At 40.1% G+C, this 20,075-nt stretch overlaps 1 protein-coding gene and 1 pseudogene across 2 annotated transcripts in view; one reads left to right on the top strand and one right to left on the bottom strand.

Annotated features, from left to right (window-relative positions):
* DNAH12 (dynein axonemal heavy chain 12) overlaps positions 1 to 20,075 on the bottom strand; it is a 256,283-nt gene that overhangs the window by 4,114 nt on the left and 232,094 nt on the right. For both annotated transcript variants that reach the window (XM_031935192.1, XM_031935193.1), the window contains exons 66-70: positions 14,346 to 14,483; positions 10,463 to 10,696; positions 9,419 to 9,607; positions 8,910 to 9,013; positions 6,788 to 6,992 (exon numbers count right to left, since the gene is read on the bottom strand). In XM_031935192.1, coding sequence (XP_031791052.1) covers positions 6,788 to 6,992; positions 8,910 to 9,013; positions 9,419 to 9,607; positions 10,463 to 10,696; positions 14,346 to 14,483 — 870 coding nt within the window. The remainder of the gene's footprint in view (positions 1 to 6,787; positions 6,993 to 8,909; positions 9,014 to 9,418; positions 9,608 to 10,462; positions 10,697 to 14,345; positions 14,484 to 20,075) is intronic.
* LOC111534387 lies at positions 3,903 to 4,990 on the top strand (annotated as a pseudogene).

Here is a 20,075-nt window from a genome sequence, read left to right as displayed (position 1 = left end):
CTCCAGTTCATGGTCTTCTTTCTGTACTAGTGCGTGTTGTCTTCTTGCTTCTTCCCTTTCTGTTCCATCTATCCAGAAGACTGTTGCCAGAATATAACTCATCGTGCAGAGTTTGGATCAGATGTAGCATCTTGCATAATTCTTCAGTGACCTACCAAATTGTTCAGTGACACACGAAATTAAAGCTTAAACCTCTTGGTCTCCTATTCAAGATGCTTCACATAAAGCAAAGAAACAAACCAAAAACACAGATACTTCACAATCCAGCCCCAATGTATTTTCAGTTCTATTATATCTCTTTTACTTCCTTTCGGGCATCCTGCATTCTAATCTGGACTGGACTAAAGAGACTGGACTATTTGCTGGTCTCTGTGCCGGTGACATTTGTTGTTTTTCTGCCTATCTTAAAGTGATACCACCCTTCTCAGTCCAAGCTTCTCAGTCCAGGCACATCTGGTGGTAGAACACCTAGGCTTGCAGGGTAGGCTGGTGATTCACACCTGGCCATTATACCTCCAGCCCCAGGGACTCATTCAGAAATGGACATGTGACCCAATCAAAGCCAGAGATGCAGAAACTCTTGCTGGGACTTTTGGAGAACTCACTCTCAGCTCCACGAAGTTGTGTGGATATAAGGCCAGAGTTGCTGTTGCTATCTTGCTACCATCAGATGAGAACCTAACTGAGAATGGAGTTTACCTGAAGGGAATAGAGACAAGAGATGATGTGCAAGAAGCCAGGACAAGATATCCATGTTTGCACCCTGGTTGAATGTTACCTGAAGCCAGTTTAGCTCCTGGAGTTTTCAGTTACACGAGGGAACTTTAGTTTTGCTTATGTCAGAATTTTTGTTACTTATAATGGAATCAATCCAAAGTGATACAGTGCCTTTTATCCCACAAGCTACATAGCGATCTCTTTTTCCTTTCTTTGCAATATCGAAACCATTCATTCTTTAAATCCAGCTTAAATGCTACCTCATCCATGAAACAGTCTCTGCTTTCTTGTGCCATAAGAACTCTCTCCCTTCTTTGAAATCGCAGAGCATTTTACATGTTGGTCTTTTATGGAACATCCCTTACTATAGTGTACTAATTTTCTTTAGATACATGGCTTGTCTCCCTGTAAGCTCTTGGCAGCGTCAGGACAGGACTTTTGTTATAATTATGTTTTTATCACAGAACACGCAACAAGGTGCTTTGGATAAAATAAGGTATCAGTTCATATTTATGGAATGAACAGATGAATCAATGAAATGGACTTTGTCTCTGGGCAGGCAATATACTCTGGGAAGAAGCCAGTTTTGCCCCCTAGGAGGAAGAGAACAAACTGCTGCTGGAGATGCTCCAACAGTACAAGCTATCAGGTCAAGAAGAGGCACAGAAAGAGATGAAGTCTGATGAAGGCAAAACCAGGCAGAGCAAACACCAAGCACAAGAAGGCTGTGAAGGCCCACAAGGCAAGCATTTAGAAAACCCACTCGCCCATGGCTCCCTTTATCCCAGCGTGTCCTTAGTGCCTGTGGTCAGCTACTTGTACTATCTCTGAATAAGCTACCATTTACTAAGTGCTTAGTACATGCCAGGCACTGTGTTAAGCATTTTATATGCATTGCCTCATTTACTCTATAAAATAACTATGAGTTGAATGTTTCTCTCATTTTACAGATGAAGAAACTGGGGTGCAGCAAGATGAGTAACTTGCTCAAAGTCACAAAGATAGTAAGTGTTAGATCAGGATTTATGCTGGGATTTTAGGCAGTGTGCAAAAAGTTTTTTTTTAAAAAAAAGGCACAGGAGGAGAGAATGTGAAGATGCTATGGACTGAATGTTTGTTTTCCTCCAAAATTCACAGATTGAAACCCTCATCTCCAAGGTGATGGTATTTGGAGATGGAGCCTTTGGGAGGTAATTAGGTCTTAAGGGTGGAGCCCTCATGATAGGATTAGCACCCTTATAAGAAGAAACAGAAGAGACATTTTTTTCTCTCTGTTTTTTTCTCTCATCTTTCTCTCTCATCATGAACCAGGAGAGCCGTCACCAACAACCTGACCATAATGGCATCCCAATCTCAGACTTCCCAGCCTCCAGAGCTGTGAGAAATAAATATCTGTTCTTTAAGTTGTCCAGTCTATTTTGCCTTTTTTATAGCAGCCTGAACTGACTAAAAGATTGATAGGGTGAACAGTGAGAGAGAAAAATGAAGAAAGGGTAGTCCTGATAAGTAACAACTAGGAAAGAGCCCCAGGTGGGGGAGAATAATTGTTCTGAAAAATGTCTAATTACAGACAATCCACTAGCAAATCTTGTTTCCAAATACCTTGCTCTGCCTGTAGCCCGAGCAGCACCACCTCGTTCTGCGTAGCTCCTCTAGCACCACCCTACAAAACTTCCCCCCAGCCCCTGGTTCTTTACAGATAGCCTCTTCTCTGCTTAGCTGCCCACTGTACTCTTGCAATGTATCTTCATACTTTCTCTAATGAATCTGCCTTTCTTTACCTACGACTGTCTTGGTAAATTCTTTTACTGAACATGACGCTGGCCCCAGACAGTTGCACCCAAGAGAGAAAGAATAGAAAATTCAGATGACTCATTTGCTTAACTTATTAACTCTAAGAACCATTAGGAGGTAAAGAAGAGTCCAGGAGAAAGAAAGATAATGAGAAAACTATAGCTTCTGTAAGGGTAAGAGAACAATGGAGGAAACCCTTTCAGTATTCTGTTTTATATTATTCCTTTTGTTAAACATATAATCTACATGAAAAGCTCCTATCAATTAAAAATAATACAAAAGAAAAATGGGCCTAGGATATGAATTGACAACACACACACACACAGACACACACACACACACACACCACAAATGGAAAGCACACATACTAAAGAAGCATAGGCTCACTAGTCATCAAAGAAAGTCGAATGGAAACAGCAAGATATGGTTGACCTAACAGATTGGCAAAAATTTTAAAGGGATATAGGAGAAAGTCTGTTCTGCTACATTCTTACAAGCACTGGTTATTTTATGATTAGCTTATACAGTGAAACAAATAAAGGTTTTGTACAGTAAAAAGGCAATTGAATACTGAAAGATCATATACCTTTGTGAATTTCCAAAAAAATAGTTTTGGGATTTTCCCCACCCCATACTCCAAAAACATCAACCATAGAATGGGGACAGGCAGTGGAGTTGAGAAGGAAAAGCAGTGTTCTGTCTGATGTTTATGCTGGGAGGACAGCAGAGGGGGCATTCAAAATACTCATCTTTTCCCTGGTTTTCTGAGATAAGAGGCACTGATTTAAAGACAATAGCCAATTATTGATAAATCCAAGCCTCTGGCCTATAATCCCAGTGCTTTGGGGAGGCCAAGGTGGGAGGACTGCTTGAGGTCAGGAGTGAGGGACCAGCCTAGGGTACTTGGTGAGACTCCATCTCTACAAAAAATAAAACTAGCCAAGTGTGGTGGCACGTGCCTGTAGTTCCAGCTATTCAAGAGGATCCCAGGATTTTGAGATTACAGTGAGCTAAGATCACACCACTGCACTCCAGCCTGGATGACAGAGCAAGACCCTGTCTCTAAAAAGAAAAAAAGAAAAAAGAAAAAATTCCAAGCCTCAGGATTTTTGACTTACCATCAGTATTAAAATCACAAGACGGGACGCTTCTGGCCTTGGCTAAACCCATCTGGGAGGTAGGTTTGTGAGCGTGAGAGGACAATCTGTACCTCGGAGACTGAAGTATGCTTATCCAGGTGGCCTGCCTCGAGCCTCGATCCCACCCCTGCGCGGGGTGTACTACAGACCTCCATATGTTGGACAGTAGGATTCAGCAGAGAATGAGTCCCACATCCTCTTTTCATCCATAAGCCACTCTTTCCAACTGCTTTTCCACCTCCCATTGTCCCTATGTCTACTTTACTGCTCAATCTGGATTTTGGGGAACCTCCTCCCAAAAAGGCATTAGAAGGAAATGCCAAGCACCGAAATTTTGTCAAGAAGCCGAGGCTCTTAGAACGGAGAGGCTTTCTGAGTAAAAAGAACCAACCCCCTAGCAAGGCGCCTAAGTTGCACTCTGAACCTCCAAAGAAAGGGGAAGCTCCGATGGTGGATGGCACTTGGAAGACCCCTTCCTTCCCAAAAAAAAGAAGACAGCTGCCTCTAGCAATGGGTCAGGACAGCCCCTGGACAAGAAAGCTGCAGTGTCTTGGCTGATCCCTGCTCCTTCAAAAAAGGCTGATTCTGTTGCTGCTAAAGTAGATTTGCTGGGGGAGTTCCAGAGTGCCCTTCTAAAGATCAGTAGTCACCCAACCCGCTCTCAGAAGAAGGGCTCCCAGAAGAAATCCTCTAAGAAGAACCATCCTCAGAAGAATGCCCCACAGAACTCCACCCAAGCTCATTCAGAGAATAAATGCTCCGGAATATCCCAGAAGTTGCCACAGAAGATGGTGGCAATTGACTGTGAGATGGTGGGCACAGGACCAAAGGGGCATGTTAGTTCCTTGGCTCGATGTAGCATTGTCAACTACAGTGGAGATGTGCTTTATGATGAGTACATTCTTCCCCCCTGCCACATTGTGGACTACCGAACCAGATGGAGTGGTATCCGGAAGCAGCATGTGGTGAATGCCACACCCTTCAAGGTTGCTCGAGGCCAGATCTTGAAGATACTCACAGGGAAGACAGTGGTGGGACATGCCATCCACATTGAATTCAAAGCCCTTCAGTACTTTCACCCCAAGTCCCTCACCCGTGACACCTCCCATATCTCCCCCTCAACCTGGAAGGCTGACTGCCCGGAGAATGCCACCATGTCTCTGAAGCATCTCACCAAGAAGCTGCTAAACCGGGATATCCAGGTTGGGAAGAGCGGACATTCCTCTGTGGAAGATGCCCAGGCCACCATGGAGCTGTACAAGTTGGTTGAAGTCGAGTGGGAAGAGCACCTAGCCCAGAATCCCCCTAAAGACTAGTGACAGTGGGTTCGCTGGTGATATGGGGAGGCAGAGGCAGCGCCCAGGAGAAACAGGGCAGCGGACCAATGGACAGCTCCACCAGCTCCACATCTTTGGAAGCTAGATTTGTGGGGAGAGAGAAGCTCTACCCCAGGCTTAATACCCATTGAAATTTCACCTCAGGTGTTGTGTCCTGTGTCTGGTTAAGTGTCCCATGGAAGGGGGAGGCCTTCATGTCAGAACCCAGCCCTGTACCATTTACTTCTTAAATGGTGCTAACCACAGGTGTTCCAGCGTGCTGTGTGCCAGTTAAGATTTTTAACTCTCAAGGGGCAGGGCATACTGGGAAATGTGGTTTCCCAAACTGCCTTATCACTTGGTTGGACATATGTCTCCTTTTATGCCTTTTGGTTTGAGTAATTAATAGCATCCTCTTCCACAATCAGAAGTGTTCTAGTTGGGGCCAGGCATGGTGGCTCATGCCTGTAATCCCAACACTTAGGGAGGCCAAGGCAGGTGGATCACCTGAGGTCAGGAGTTCAAGACCAGCCTGGCCAACATGGCAAAATCCCGTTCTCTACTAAAAATACAAAAAGCTAGTGGGGCATGGTGGTGGGTGCCTGTAATCCTAGCTACTCAGGAGGCTGAGGCAGGAGAATCGCTTGAGCCCAGGAGGCGGAGATTGCAGCGAGCTGAGATCACGTCACTGCACTCCAGCCTGGGTAACAAGAGTGAGACTCTGTCTCCAAAAAACAAACCAACAAAAAAAGTGTCCTGGTTGGATAACAAATTGTGTGGTCCCTGCCTGGCACGGTGGCTCACGCCTGTAATCCCTGGCTCACGCCTGTAATCCCAACACTTTGGGAGGACGAGGTGGGCGGATCACAAGGTCAGGAGATCGAGACCATCCTGGCTAACACAGTGAAACCCCATCTCTACTAAAAATACAAAAAATTAGCCGGGCGTGGTGGCAGGCTCCTGCAGTCGCAGCTACTTGGGAGGCTAAGGCAGGAGAATGGCATGAACCCAGGAGGTGGAGCGTGCAGTGAGCCGAGATCGTGCCACTGCACTCCAGTCTAGTCCACAGAGCAAGACTCCATCTCAAAAAAAAAATTGTGTGGTCCCTTTCCATGTCACAGACTCTGCTTTTGGCTCAGAGTCTGTATCTAGCCTGTGTCAGGATATTGCCTGTTCTTCCCACCTTGACTTCCAGAGCAGCCATCGCTGGTGAGCTTTAGTTCTCCTTAGGGTTCCAAGGCATTAAAAGTAAGAGTGTAGCTTGGAAATCAACTTTTGTGATTTAGGAAAGCTGTCTCTTTCCTAAGGTAATAGGGGGTTTATTTCATTTAGGCCCCAATTGGTAGGTTTTAAAATAATTTATAAAGTGTTTTAATAATTTGGTTGTCTTTTTTACCTTGCTAAACCAAGCCTCTAAAAACTCAAATTATTCCCTTGATAAATTTTTATAATGGAAAAAAAAAAATCACAAGACAACTTTAAACTGTGGTCTTAGAGGACCACAAACTTAGAATCTTGGTCTCAGAGACCACAAACTTAGAATTTTGAAAAATATAAATATCACATATTACATTGGTTTGAAGTATAATTTTAATTTTCCACTCAGTACTTTGAAATGTGTGTATTTTTCAATATTCTAAAATTTTCATCAGACTATCACAAAGCTACTAATCACATTTCATTCAACTCAGAGACATTCAAGTGACCAGAGCCAACAACTAATATCTCCCCAATTAACCAAAAAAATAAAATTTTATATGTGTGTATATTTTACATATTTATACATGCATTTTACACACACACACACACATACACTTTTACCTGTAAAAAGTTCAACCGGGCTAGGAAATCTGTGGTGTAACTTCCTAGTGGCTTAAGGCTTGGGTATGAACGTTTGGCCCATATTTCTGGAACCTTTCCAACAAGTAAGCTGCTGGAGAGTGCCTCCAATGCAGAATCCATCACAACCACTCCCTTAATAGCTTTTTCAAGGTCCTGCAGACTGTTACGTATAGTTATAATTAAACTGCAATGAAAGAAATTATGTCATCAACATATATGATGATATCAACATACAGTCTTTCCAGAAGAACAGCAGGCATTTCATTCCCAGCTTTATGGGACTGCTTCCCAAAATGTGTCACCTCTCATGTGGTGGTACGTGAGGTAATGTTAAGTGATACATGTATGAACATTTTTCATTCATCACATACATATTTTAAAATACAGAAAGTAATACAACTAGTATATCAAGATTTTTGCTTTCTGGCTATTTTTCCTTAGGACCTAGCTAATTTAAGCAGGCAATGACTTAAGGAAAAATAATAGGTAAATAATATTTCAGGTGACATGCAAATATGAAAAAGCTGTAATGATGTCATTCAATGGCTGAAACTAAGGAAACACTGCATGAAAACATAAATTATATATTCATTTATACACTTTCAAATACTTGCACTTAGGTCCACCTTGCTAAGAACACCATAAATATACTTGTAGTGAGAGATTTTAGGCTAGACGCCTGAGCAGCTGAGATATAGTATGTTATTATGTACACATAAATAAAACCTTTGTATAAGAAATGCTGAATTAACTAAGGCATCAGGTGCATATATATATATATATATATATATATATATATATATATATATATATTTCTTTTTTTTTCTTTTTTTGAGACAGAGTTTCACTCTGTTGCCCAGGCTGCAGTGCAATGGCATGATCTTGGCTCACTACAACCTCCGCCTCCCAGGTTCAAGCAATTCTCCTGCCTCAGCCCCCTGAGTAGCTGGGATTACAGGCATGTACCACCGCACCCAGCTACTTTCTGTAGTTTTAGTAGAGACAGGGTTTCACCATGTTGGCCAGGCTGGTCTCGAACTCCTGACCTCAGGTGATTCGCCTGTCTCGGCCTCCCAAAGTGCTGGGATTACAGGCATGAGCCACTGTGCCTGGCCAGGTAGCAGAAAAATGACAAAAGATGTGACTACGCATAGGTCTAGCTAATGTTTATTCTGTCTCTAATTCCTAAGAAGTATAGTTAACAGATGGATGAGAAGTTATGATTAATGAATATTTTTAACCAGTAATAACAGATCCCTTTTCATCATCATTTTTACTTTTTAAAAGATACCCTCTCAGCCAGGTGCGGTGACTCACGCCTGTAATCCCAGCACTTAGGGAGACTGAGGTGGGCGGATCACAAGGTCAGGAGATCAAGACCATCCTGGCTAACACAGAGAAACCCCGTCTTTACTAAAAATATGAAAAATTAGCCAGGCATGGTGGCGGGCGCCTGTAGTCCCAGCTACTTGGGAGGCTGAGGCAGGAGAATGGAGAGAACCCAGGAGATGGGCTGGCAGTGAGCCCAGATAGTGCCACTGCACTCCAGCCTGGGCGACAAAGCGAGACTCCATCTCAAAAATAAATAAATAAACAAACAAACAAACAAATAAAGAAATAAAGATACCCTCTCTTCTGAGACAGAAGATATGGAACTTTTCTTTTTCTTTTCTTTCTTTTCTTTTTTTTTTTGAGACAAGGTTTCACTGTGTTTCCCAGGCTGGAGTGGAGTGCAGTGGCACGATCTCTGCTCACTGCAGCCTCCATCTCCCAGGCTCAAGGGATTCTCCCAACTCGACCTCCCAAGTAGCTGAGACTACAGGCACCTGCCACCATGCCTGGATAATTTTTAAATTTTTGTTGACAGGGTTTTGCCATGTTTCCGAAGCTGGAATTTCAGGGTTCAAGTGATCCTCCTGCCTCAGCCTCATAAAGTGTTGGGGTTACAGTATGAGTCACTGAGCCTGGCCAGAACTTTTTGAATGAGCTAAAATTCCAATGAAATGACAGGATTTAATAGTCTTTTCGGTTCAATACCATTGTGTGCTTTTATCGACTTTGGAGGGTTGCCTTCTGAATCACTGGGGACATAGATCCTTACTTGTTAAATCTTTCCATTTCTTGTACTAACACAGTATTCATGCTTTCTTCATATCTCACAGGATACTTCTGTAGTGCCATTTCAATGTCGAAATCACTAGGGAGCTAAAAGAATAGATTTTGAAGATCACAAATTATTCTCAGAATGGATAATTAGCTTCATTCAGCTATTATATAATAATAGCTAACACCAGATTGTATACGTACATTAGCTCATAATATACGTATGTAAGTCATATGTACATTAGCGCATCCACAACCACAGTTACTAAGAACTTATAATATGCCAGGCATTTTATAAGCCACTTTAAATTCATGATCTCTTTAATGTTCTCAAAAAACTTTAAAAAATTGGTAGTAGTATCACCATTTAACAGATTTAGAGACTAATGCTTAGAGAGGCAAAGTTCTTCCTCAAGATCATAATGCTAGTACATGGAGTTTTCAGATTGTCATTTCAGTATCATTTTTATTTATATTTTAAGTAACATATTTTAAGCTAAGCATTACCTTGTTGAGGATATCTTTGGCAATTTCTAACAGAATCTGGTCAGTACTTCCCGCGGCTCCTGTCTGTTTGGAGCCTCCCTGGGTGAGGAGCAAAGACTCGAAGAGGGTTTTTGTTTGTTGAAGATCCTTGGAGATATCAACATTTTCATGTAATCCAAATATCTCAGGGTGTTGAGTAAATGGAAGTTTCTACCAGAAAGCAAATTAAGCATGCATCATATTTTCCGTGGATACTGAAAGGGATGATCAGGATACACTAGTCCAAAATATGCTACTTAGGCATGGGGGTTATGTGAGCTGAAGGCAATTAAGAATCAACAGATCCAGAAAGAGGTCTCTGCCCTCCCCTTACCTGTCTAAAGGTAGGGCATCAATTTCCCATTGTGACTTGTGGCATACATTGCCTCTTTCTTGTACCAGGATGAAGAGAATGACCCTTCTCACTGGAGACAGAACTGACACTGAGATGAGTCTGTATAACAGACCTCACTCAAAATAGTCCTTATCTTCCACTAGTTTCCCCCATATATTTCCTAATCACTTTCCCACAATGTATTGCCCCTAGAACTCTAAATCCGCTTTCCTTTATCTAGTCATGTCTCTACAATTTACCCGCCTCTGTTGAAATGGTAAATGCCCAAGTACAACTGCACTGTTTGGTTTTCACTCCTTTTCTGCAAAGCTCCTGTGCACATAAAAATGTTAACATTAGTACAAACTGTACTGCCTCTTCTCCTGCTGATTTGTTTTCTGTCAGTTTGATTGGCAGGCCCCGGCACTGAACATAAGAGGGTAAAGTTTTTCCTTTCCTACAATACATGAATTCATAAGGCAGACATGTGCAGACCAAAAAAGGGTTAAAAACCAACATCAAATAACAGAATACTCAAATTTTTCTAATTTTCAGTAATTACTAGAAAAAGGTTATTAAAAGTTAATTAAAACCATAATACTCTAAACCTATATATTACAGAAGAACATTTCACCATTTGCTGTTAGAAAAATCACACATTAATCTAACCTTATTTTCGGTGACGTCATTACCTTAATGAATTCAATGTAGTCCTCATAAGTGCCTTTAGGAGGTGCAAAATAGTTTCCACTGGGAGAAAACTTATAATGAGGGTTTTCAACTATGGACGGATTATAAAAGTCAGCCAGCATGGTTAATAGGAGACGTCTGTCCCAATCGTCTGTCACTCTTCCTCCATAATTACACTCCCCAGTCAGGTAAGATATAGCTTCAAATGGAATTGTATCATATTCATTGATAAATAACTGAAGCAAAGGAAAAACGAAACAAGAAAAACCTTAAAGTATTTTGCTTCATTTCTATTTTAAGTATGTATCTATCTATCTAGAAAGGGGGTTGAAAGAATTATCATCATGAGTTGTCTTTGGGTAGCTGAGATTGTTAGTTTTTTTTGGACAGAGTCTTGCTCTGTCACCCAGGCTGGAGTGCAGTGGCATGATCTCGGCTCACTGCAACCTCTGCCTCCTGGATCCAAGCAATTCTCCTGCCTCAGCCTCCCAAGTAGCTGGAATTACAGGAGTGTGCCACCACGCCCAGCTAATTTTTTGTGTTTTTAGTAGAGACAGGGCTTCACCATGTTGGCCAGTCTGGTCTTGAACTCCTGACCTCAAGTGATCCACCTGCCTCAGCCTCCCAAAGTGCTGGGATTACAGGCATGAGCCACTGCACCTGGCTGATAGCATTTTATCTTAAATTGCTTGTCCGTGTTTCTAATTTTTTCTGAAATAAAGACATATTGCTTCTGTAATGAGAAAAACGTTTAACAAAAAAAGATGACATGGAAATTACCAAGTATTTTTCATATGAATTTGGATAAACCTTGTTTTATGGCACTCGCTATCAACTGGGGTTAATTTTGTCCCCCAGGTTACATTTGGCAATGTCTGGAGATAACTTAGATGGTCACAACTGTGGTGGGGGCTGGGGTGTTACTGGCATCTATTGGGTAGAGGCCTGGGCTGCTGCTAGATAATACACAGGAGAGCTGCCCACAGCAAAGAACTATCTGGCCCAAAATGCCAGTCATGCCAAGGCTGAGAACCAGGTGCCTGGTTTAGAACACTTTTCACAATGTGATTAAAAACAAAGCAATTTCAAACTTTAGTACAAAAGCGTAAATCACACACTATGACACAGTTCCACTGGCAAACAATGCATAGCATTTCTAGTGTCCTTACTGTTGTAATAATAGTAATAAAAACTATCATTTGCATAGTTTTTATATTGTCTTATTCATCTCTCAATAACTCTGCAGAGTAGGAAACAGTCTGGTGAATGTGAAGTAATATGAAGGCCTGAATTTATTTCTTCCAGTTCCAGATCCCATACTTTTTCTAATATACAGGAATTTTTTATAGTGTGTGTATTGAGACGGTATAAGTTGTGGGTTGAGAGCTTTTCCTGCCCCTGAAGTTTACTTAATAGTGCAGGAATTATAGCAGAAATTATGCACAGTTGAGAAAAAATATTTCTAAATTCTCTAGAACCAAGTTGGAAGAAGGCTTAATCCTTTAAGATGCCCACGTTTTGAAGAGTAAGAGAAGTGTCAAGAGATATGAAAGGGAACTGACAAAGAGAGAAGGTTATCGTTTTGGGAAATGAATTATTTGCAAAAAGAGGAAAGTTTTTCCCTGTCTCTTCTTTGGGGGAGGGGAAGGGTGTGTTCAACTGGGTCCCTTCCCTCCCCAAAACTGAAGGAAGAGACTTCACGAGAATTTAATGTTAAATTTGTGGCATATGCAAGAACTGGAGACCAACAGCTCATTCTCCGGCTGTGTATCCACTTAGCTATCAGTTTTCTGATTTGCCTTTTGAAGAGAGGCAGCCTGCTCACACCAGGTGAAGATGGCTTAAGGATTAATCCTCAATCATCTTTCCAATTTCTGAAGAAATGAAACATGGATCCAGCCAATGCTGGCAGTTTCCAATGTGGGGGCTAGAAAGGTTGATGACATCAGAGGCTATAGGCTGGGGCTTGGCCAGAAGATGATTGATTATATGCAGTATGATGGTTTTGGCAAAATGTTCAAGCTTAGGCTGTACCAACTAATTGGTCTAAAAAACCAATGTTTAAAATCAATGTCATTTCATCATGCAGTTACAATTCCATAAGCACCAATCTCAACAACTGTTACAAGGATTTTCAAATGGACATTTGTATTCCAGTTAAGGTTTCTGCCCTGAAATTTTTTTTAAAGACTTGATAAAATATCAACTATTCCTATACAAATTATGTCTTAACAATTTTTATTTTAAAGGTTGTTATAAATGTGATTAAATGCTTATAGCCTTACAAAAACCTACCTGACTGAAATCTAATAGCACCAATTAATTAGACTTTATCAATGCTTCTCCTTTCCCTTCATTAGGTCCTATTTCAAAAAGGCCTCTCAGAACAGCAAAAAAGCAGAAAAATATTAATTATCTGTGTTTGTGTGAAAGGCCAGCTACTCACTTTCCTAAGCTCTCTTACAGCTGAAGCCTATGCCTGTGACCTGGGCTTGGCTACTCAGATGCATCCACCTTAAACTAAATAGGGGATTAAGGTACAAAGAAGCAAGAACAGGCCAGCTATGGTGGCTCATGCCTGTAACCCAGCACTTTGGGAGGCCGAGGTGGGAGGATCGCTTGAGACCAGGAGTTTGAGACCAGCTTGGGCAATGCAGCAAGACCCTGTCTCTACAAAATACGTCAAAAAAAAAAAAAAAAAAAAAAAAAAAACCCAAAAACAAAAAACACCTACAAGGGGCCGGGCATAGTGGCTCATGCCTGTAATCTCAGCACTTTGGGAGGCTTAGGTGGGTGGATTGCCTGAACTCAGGAGTTTGAGACAAGCCTGGGCAACATGGCGTAACCCCATTTCTACTAAAAAATACAAAAAATTAGCCGAGCATGGTGGCACACACCTGTAGTCCCAGCTACTTGGGCGGCTGAAGCATAAGAATCACTTGAACTGGGAGGCGCAGTTTGCAGTAAGCAGAGATCATGCCACTGCACTCCAGCCTGGATGACAGAGAGAAACTCTGTCTCCAAACAAAATTATCTGGGAATGGTGGCATGTGCCTGTAGTCCCAGTTACTCCAGAGGCTGAGGCAAGAGGACTGCTTGAGCCCAGGAGTTCAAGGCTGTAGTGAGCTATGATTACATCACTGCACTCTAGCCCGGGCAACAGAGCGAGACTCCATCTCAAAAACAAACAAACAAACAAATCAGTAACACCAAAGAATCTCTTTGAATGTGGTCATGACAGCAGAGGCCTGCAGTAGACTAGAGTCTATGTGGCAGCCAGGCAAGCTCTGGGGTCTAATATTCAACAAGGGTAGAGATGCTGCCTTACCAGACACAGAGTGATTTTGGATTTGACTCTGGATGCCTCTTCTCTGAGCTTGGCTCTCCAGTTGTCTTGGTGATACTTTGAGCTACCCAATATCCTTTCAATAAATTATTTTTCTGCTGAAAGTATACAAGCTATTTCTGTTGATTGATAGAGCTAAGCTGTAGAACTGACCAAGTGGAGGAAAGTAGAGGATAGTGAGGACATATGTTAAGCCAACACTGACGATGGCACTGCACAAATACAAAGAACCAGGGTCCTCGATGACAAGACTGTGATGTTGCTGAATCAACCAAACCCAGAGCATGTTCTTCTTGTGCACCTCTTTATTATGTGAGTAATGAATTTCACTGTGGTTTAAGCCAGTTTGAATCAGATCTCCCATTACTTGCAGCAGGAAGAATCCAGATGGATATAGTGTTTCATAAGCCATAGTTATTACCATCTACTCACCTGTTAGTGATGCTGGGAGAAGTGAATCAGTTATTCCAAGCAAAAGACTTGCCTAGGGCCTGATAAATAGTGATCCTTCATGAATGTTAATTTCTTGTTAGTTTTACCTGCAGTTGTCGGATACTGATGCGCAAGTCAGATTCATTAAATCCATACGGAATATTCCAACCAAGAGGACCAAATTTCTTTCTCTCTTGCACAAGGGCATGAAAAAAACAAACTCCAAACAGTAACTTCTCCCAGGCCTTTAATATAAAAAGTACACAAGAAAAAAATTCTCATCAGATTCTGTCAGTAAAATGAGAGGAATAAATGATCTGTCTCATTACAAGATTATGTGATCACGTATCTCTACAAACTTCTATTTTAAAAAAATCCTATCTAAAATAATACTTACTATAAATAGTATTCATCTTATGATTTAATTCAAATCTCCAAAGCTGGACAAACCATAGTAATATTAAGCCTTGTTAAAATGCAAAAATGGTATCATTTTACCAAAGTATTGACTAATAATACTTTGGTATTACTCGTAGATATTTACAACTTCAATACTTAAATGTTATTCTGTAAACTTGCTGGCATATGCTTGAGACTAAGTTCAGGGGAGTGATTAACCATTATGACATGAATACATCCCAGTATGTCATTCATGACTTTGTAACTTTCCATTTGAAAATCATTTTTGAAACCATTGTTTATTTGATCTGCTTTTGTGGCATCCTCGTGTATGTGATATGCATGTCGCGTGGGCTTCTCACAAAATCTGTGTCAGTGTTCCAGAGGATGGTCGCCGAACTCTTTAAGGTCTCCCCAAGTAAATTTCAAGTATGATACACAGCACGTATTTTAATTTAGAACATTTCAAGCATAGCTCCAAATCCAGTGAAAATCCATCCAGCTATTTTCATGCAATGCAGTGGCAGACATTATTCTTTAATATTAGAATGCAAGTACACTATGCTTTATTGTGTAGATATGTTTTTGAAATGTTGTAAGTACTTCAAAGCATATTTTAAATATACTAGATGAATGCTGTAGTGAAACATTTCATAGGGGAAGAAACTTTAGCAATAAGAACAAGTATCTAATTTACATATATTTTCTACATATTTTTAAATAGTGGGTTTTCTTAAGGCTGGAACCATCCTTAAAGTTTTGAAAAATTGAATGATCACATTTGTTTCTGTCTTTGGACTTTATTTAGACTGGGTTCCTCCAAAAGCAGACCTTGAGAGAAAGACAAGGGTGAAGGTGGGTGTATGTGAGAAGTGACCCCAGGAAGCAGGAGAGGAGTAGGGAAAGGGAGGCAGAGAAAGAGAAAAAGTCAGTATCAGGAAGAATTATGGAAGTTGTTGCTGTGATGAGGACTCAGTTCTGATGGGACAAGTGGTCCCTGATTAGTTGAAGGTTGTCCCTGGAGTTGATAATTTCTCCACATTTTTGGTCTTTGCTTGTGTGTCTACAGGCCAAGAAGGCTCCTGTTGCATCAGAGAAATCTTGAGGAAAGAAAATAGAAAGATGCATGCTTGAGATAAGGTGCTGTAGCCTATGAAGAGTCTGAACTCACAAAGAACTATCTTCTATAGTTGTGGCTGAAATTAGATATGGACTGAAGAGCTGTGACAAAGGACATCAGTGTAGTTTGTCACAGTCCTGTTATCTACATATTTTAAAAACCAGATATTCTTTAAAAAGCTTTTACACATTAAAACATAATTTCTTTAAAAATAATACCTTTCTCTTTTTTTATGCTTGTTTTTGATTAAGCCAAGGGGGCAGTAGGATGCTGCCTTCTCTGCCTAAAGATGATACCACTGACCTGCCATCAGTGAAGGTATGCATTTTAGTTTGTTTTCTATGATGTGATGCTGTTTTGTGTTGACTCATTCAAACTCCTTAGCAAGGCATGTAAAGACTTCCAGTCTTGACCCAATATTCCTTCCCGTTCTTATTTCCTACCAGTTTAGCCAAAATGAGGTCCTTATTGCTCTTTCAACAACCTTGTTATAATAGTTGTACATATTAAACATACTTCTTGTTCCTACTTCAAATATCACTTCTTCCATGAAGCTTTTTTTTGACTCAGCCAAGCAGAGTTAATCACACACAAATGGAAAGAGTGAGATGTCCTGGGTACCAAATCCCACCTCCAACACTGGGCTGAGCTGTATGACTGATATCGTTTGGTTCTGTGTCCTCACCTAAATCTCATCTCAATTTGTAATCCCCACTTATCAAGGGAGGAACCTGTAATCCCTGCATGTTGAGGGAGGGAGGTGACTCGATCATGGGGGCAGCTTCCCCCATACTGTTCTTGTGATAGTGAATTCTCATGAGATCTGATGGTTTTATAAGCATTTGGAAGTTCTTCCTTCGCTGTTCTCTCTCCTGCCGCCTTGTGAAGAAGGTGCTTGCTTCCCCTTCACCTTCCACCATGATTGTAAGTTTCCCTAGGCTTCCCCAGCCATGTGGAATTGTGAGTCAATTAAACCTCTTCCCTTTATAAATTACCCAGTCTCGGGTATTTCTTTATAGCAGTGTAAGAACAGACTAATTCAATGACCTCAATAATTTATTTAATTCATTTGAGCCTCAGTTTCCTTATTTAACAAATAGGTGTGTGAAAATGATACCTATATTACAGGACTGTTGCAAGGCTTATATAGTTAAACTAACTGAAATCTGCTGGTGGTCAATAAATGTTTGCCCTTTTCCTCCCTTCCTTTCTTTGTCCTCCTTTAGTTCATAACACTATCATGGCTGTTGAGCACAGTGGTTGCTAACTTAGTTGAACATGCAAACTTGTTTGTTTACATCATATGTTTTAATAATTTTCATTTTATTGTGGTAAAACATTTAACATGAAATCTACCGTCTTAAATTTTTAAGTGTACAATACAGTATTGTTAACTATAAGGACAATGTTGTACAGCGAATCTCCAGAATTTATTCACCTTGCATAATTAAGACACTATTCCCATTAATAAGCAACTCCCTATTTCCCCCTCCCACAGCCCTGGGAAACCACCTTCTGATTCTATGAGTTTGACTATTTTTGATACCTTATATAAGTGGAATCATATAGCATTTCTCTTTCTGTGACTGGCTTAGTTCACTTAGGATAATGTCTTCAAGTTTTATCCATGTTGTCATATATGGCAGTGTTTTCTTCTTTTCTAAGGCTGAATAATATTTTACAAATGGGCATTTAGGATGTTTCCACATACTGGCTATTGTGAATAGTGCTGCAACGAACATTGGCCTGCTAATATCTCTTAGAGATCCTGATTTCAATTTTTTTTGGATACTCAGAAGTGAGACTGCTGGATATGTTCTGTTTTTAATTTTTTGAGAGTCTCCATACTGTTTTCGTTAATGACTGCACCACTTTGCATTACCACCAACAGTGTAAGAAGGCTCCAATTTTGTCCTTGCTAATACATGTTGTGTTTTGTTTTCTGATAATAGCCATCCCAGAAGGTGTGAGATGATATCTCACTGTGGTTTTGATTTGCATTTCCCTGCTGACTAGTGACATTGAGCATTTTTCCATATTTCTGTTGGCCATTTGTATGTCTTCTTTGGAGAAATGTCTATTCAAATCTTTAGCCCATTTTTAATCTGGTTATTCTTTGTTTTTTGTTGTTGTTATTGAGGTGTTCCATATATTTTTTGAAAATTAACCCCTTATCTAACATATGGTTTGCAAATAATTTCTCCCATTCCTTAGGTTGGCTTTTCACTTTGTTGATCATTTCCTTTGCTGTGCAGAAGCTTTTTAGTTTGATTTGATCCTACTTTGTTTTTGTTGCCTGTGCTTTTGGTGTCATATCTATGAAATTATTGCTAAGATCAATGTCATGAAGCTTTCCTTCTAAGTGTTCTTCCATAAGTTTCACAGTTTCAAATCTTACATTTAAGTCTTTAATCCATTTTGAGTTGATTTTTATGTATAGTGTAATATAAGTGTTAAATTTCATTCTTTTGCATGTGGATATACAGTTTTCTCAATACCAGTTGTTGAAGAGACTATACTTCTCCCATTGTATATTCTTGGCACCTCTATCAAAGATCAGTTGACCTTATATGTGTAGATTGATTTCTGGGCTCTCTATTCTTTTCCACTGGTCTGTATGTCTGACTTTATGCTAGTACAGGTTGAGCATCCTAAACCCAAAAACCCAAAATCCAAAATGCTCCAAAATCCAAAAGTTTTTGAGTACCAACATGATGCTCAAAGGAAATGCTCATCAGAGCATTTCGGGTTTTGTATTTTTGTATTTGGAATGTTAACTGGTAAGTACAATGCAAATATTCCAAAATTTAAAAAAAAATCCCAAGCATTCAGATAAGGAATACTTAACCTGTACCATATTGTTTTAATCACTATAACTCTGTATTATATTTTGAAATCAGGAAGTATGATGCCTCTAGCTTTGTTTTTTCTCAACATTGATTTGTCTATTTAAGATCTTTTGTGGTTCTATATGAATTTTAGAGTTTTTTTTTCTATTTCTGTAAAAAAAACCCAAGTCATTGGGATTTTGATAGGGATTGCTAAATTAAATTTGTAGATCACTTTGGTTAGTTTGCACATTTTAATAATATTAAGTCTTCCAATCCATGAACATGGGATATTTTTCCATGTTTGTGTCTTACTTTAACTTACTGCATCAATGTTTTATAGTTTTCAGTGTATACATCTTTCACCTCCTCAGTTGAATGTATTCCTAAGTATTTTATTGTTTTTGGTACTATTATAAATGGGATTGTTTTCCTAATTTCCATTTCATATAGTTTGTTGTTGGTGTACAGAAATGCAACTAATTTTTATATGTTGATTTTGTACCCTACAACGTTACTAAATTCATTGATCAGCTCTAACAGGTTTTTCTTGTGTGGAGTTTTGTGGTTTTCTGTATGTATAAGATCACATCATCTGCAAACAAGGACAATTTTACTTTTTCTGCTTTGATTTGGTACTTCCTGTTTCTTTTTCTTGCCTAATTGTTCTGTCTAGGACTTCCGGTCTAGACAGAAGTAGGAAGAGTGGGCTTCTATGCCTTGTTTCTGATCTTAACAGGAAAAACTTTCAGTTTTCCCATGGTTGAGCATAAGTTGTGGTATTTTCATATTGTCTTTTATTATGTTGAGGTAATCTTCTTCTATTCCACATTTGTTAAGAGTTGTTTTTTGTTTTGTTTTGTTTTGTTTCTTCCTGAGATGGAGTCTTGCTCTGTTGCTCAGGCTGGAGTGCAGTGGCACAATCTCAGCTCACTGCACCCTCCACCTCACGGGCTCAAGCAATTCTCCTGCCTCCTCCTGAGTAACTGGGATTATAGCCACACACCACCACACCCGGCTAATTTTTTTTTTTTTTTTTTTTTTTTTTTTTTTTTTTTTTTTTTTTGTATTTTTAGTAGAGACAGGGTTTCACCATGTTGGCTTGGCTGGTCTCAAACTCCTGATCTCAAGTGATCCCTCCTACCTCAGTCTCCCAAAGCGCTGGGATTACAGGCATGAGCCACCATGCCCAGCTGAGAGTTTATATTATAAACAAGCATTGAATTTTGTTGGATGCTTTTTCTGCATTTAGTGAGATGATCATGTGATTTTTATCCTTCTTCTGTTAATGTGTATTACATTAATTGATTTTTATAAGTTGAATCATTTTAGCATCCCAGGGGATAAATCCCGCTTGGCCATGGTGTATATATGATATGCTATATTTATGCTTATTCTTGAGCCTTACTTCAAAGTTAGTGAATCAGAATTCCAGAAGTATGGCACTGACATCTGTAGCTTTAACAAGTCCCCCAGGTTTGTGGGAATTA

The sequence above is a fragment of the Piliocolobus tephrosceles genome, chromosome 2 (assembly GCF_002776525.5).
Source record: "Piliocolobus tephrosceles isolate RC106 chromosome 2, ASM277652v3, whole genome shotgun sequence".
Taxonomy (NCBI): domain Eukaryota; kingdom Metazoa; phylum Chordata; class Mammalia; order Primates; family Cercopithecidae; genus Piliocolobus; species Piliocolobus tephrosceles.
Note: the sequence above shows the minus strand (reverse complement) of the source record. Positions and strands in the feature narration are given on the sequence as shown.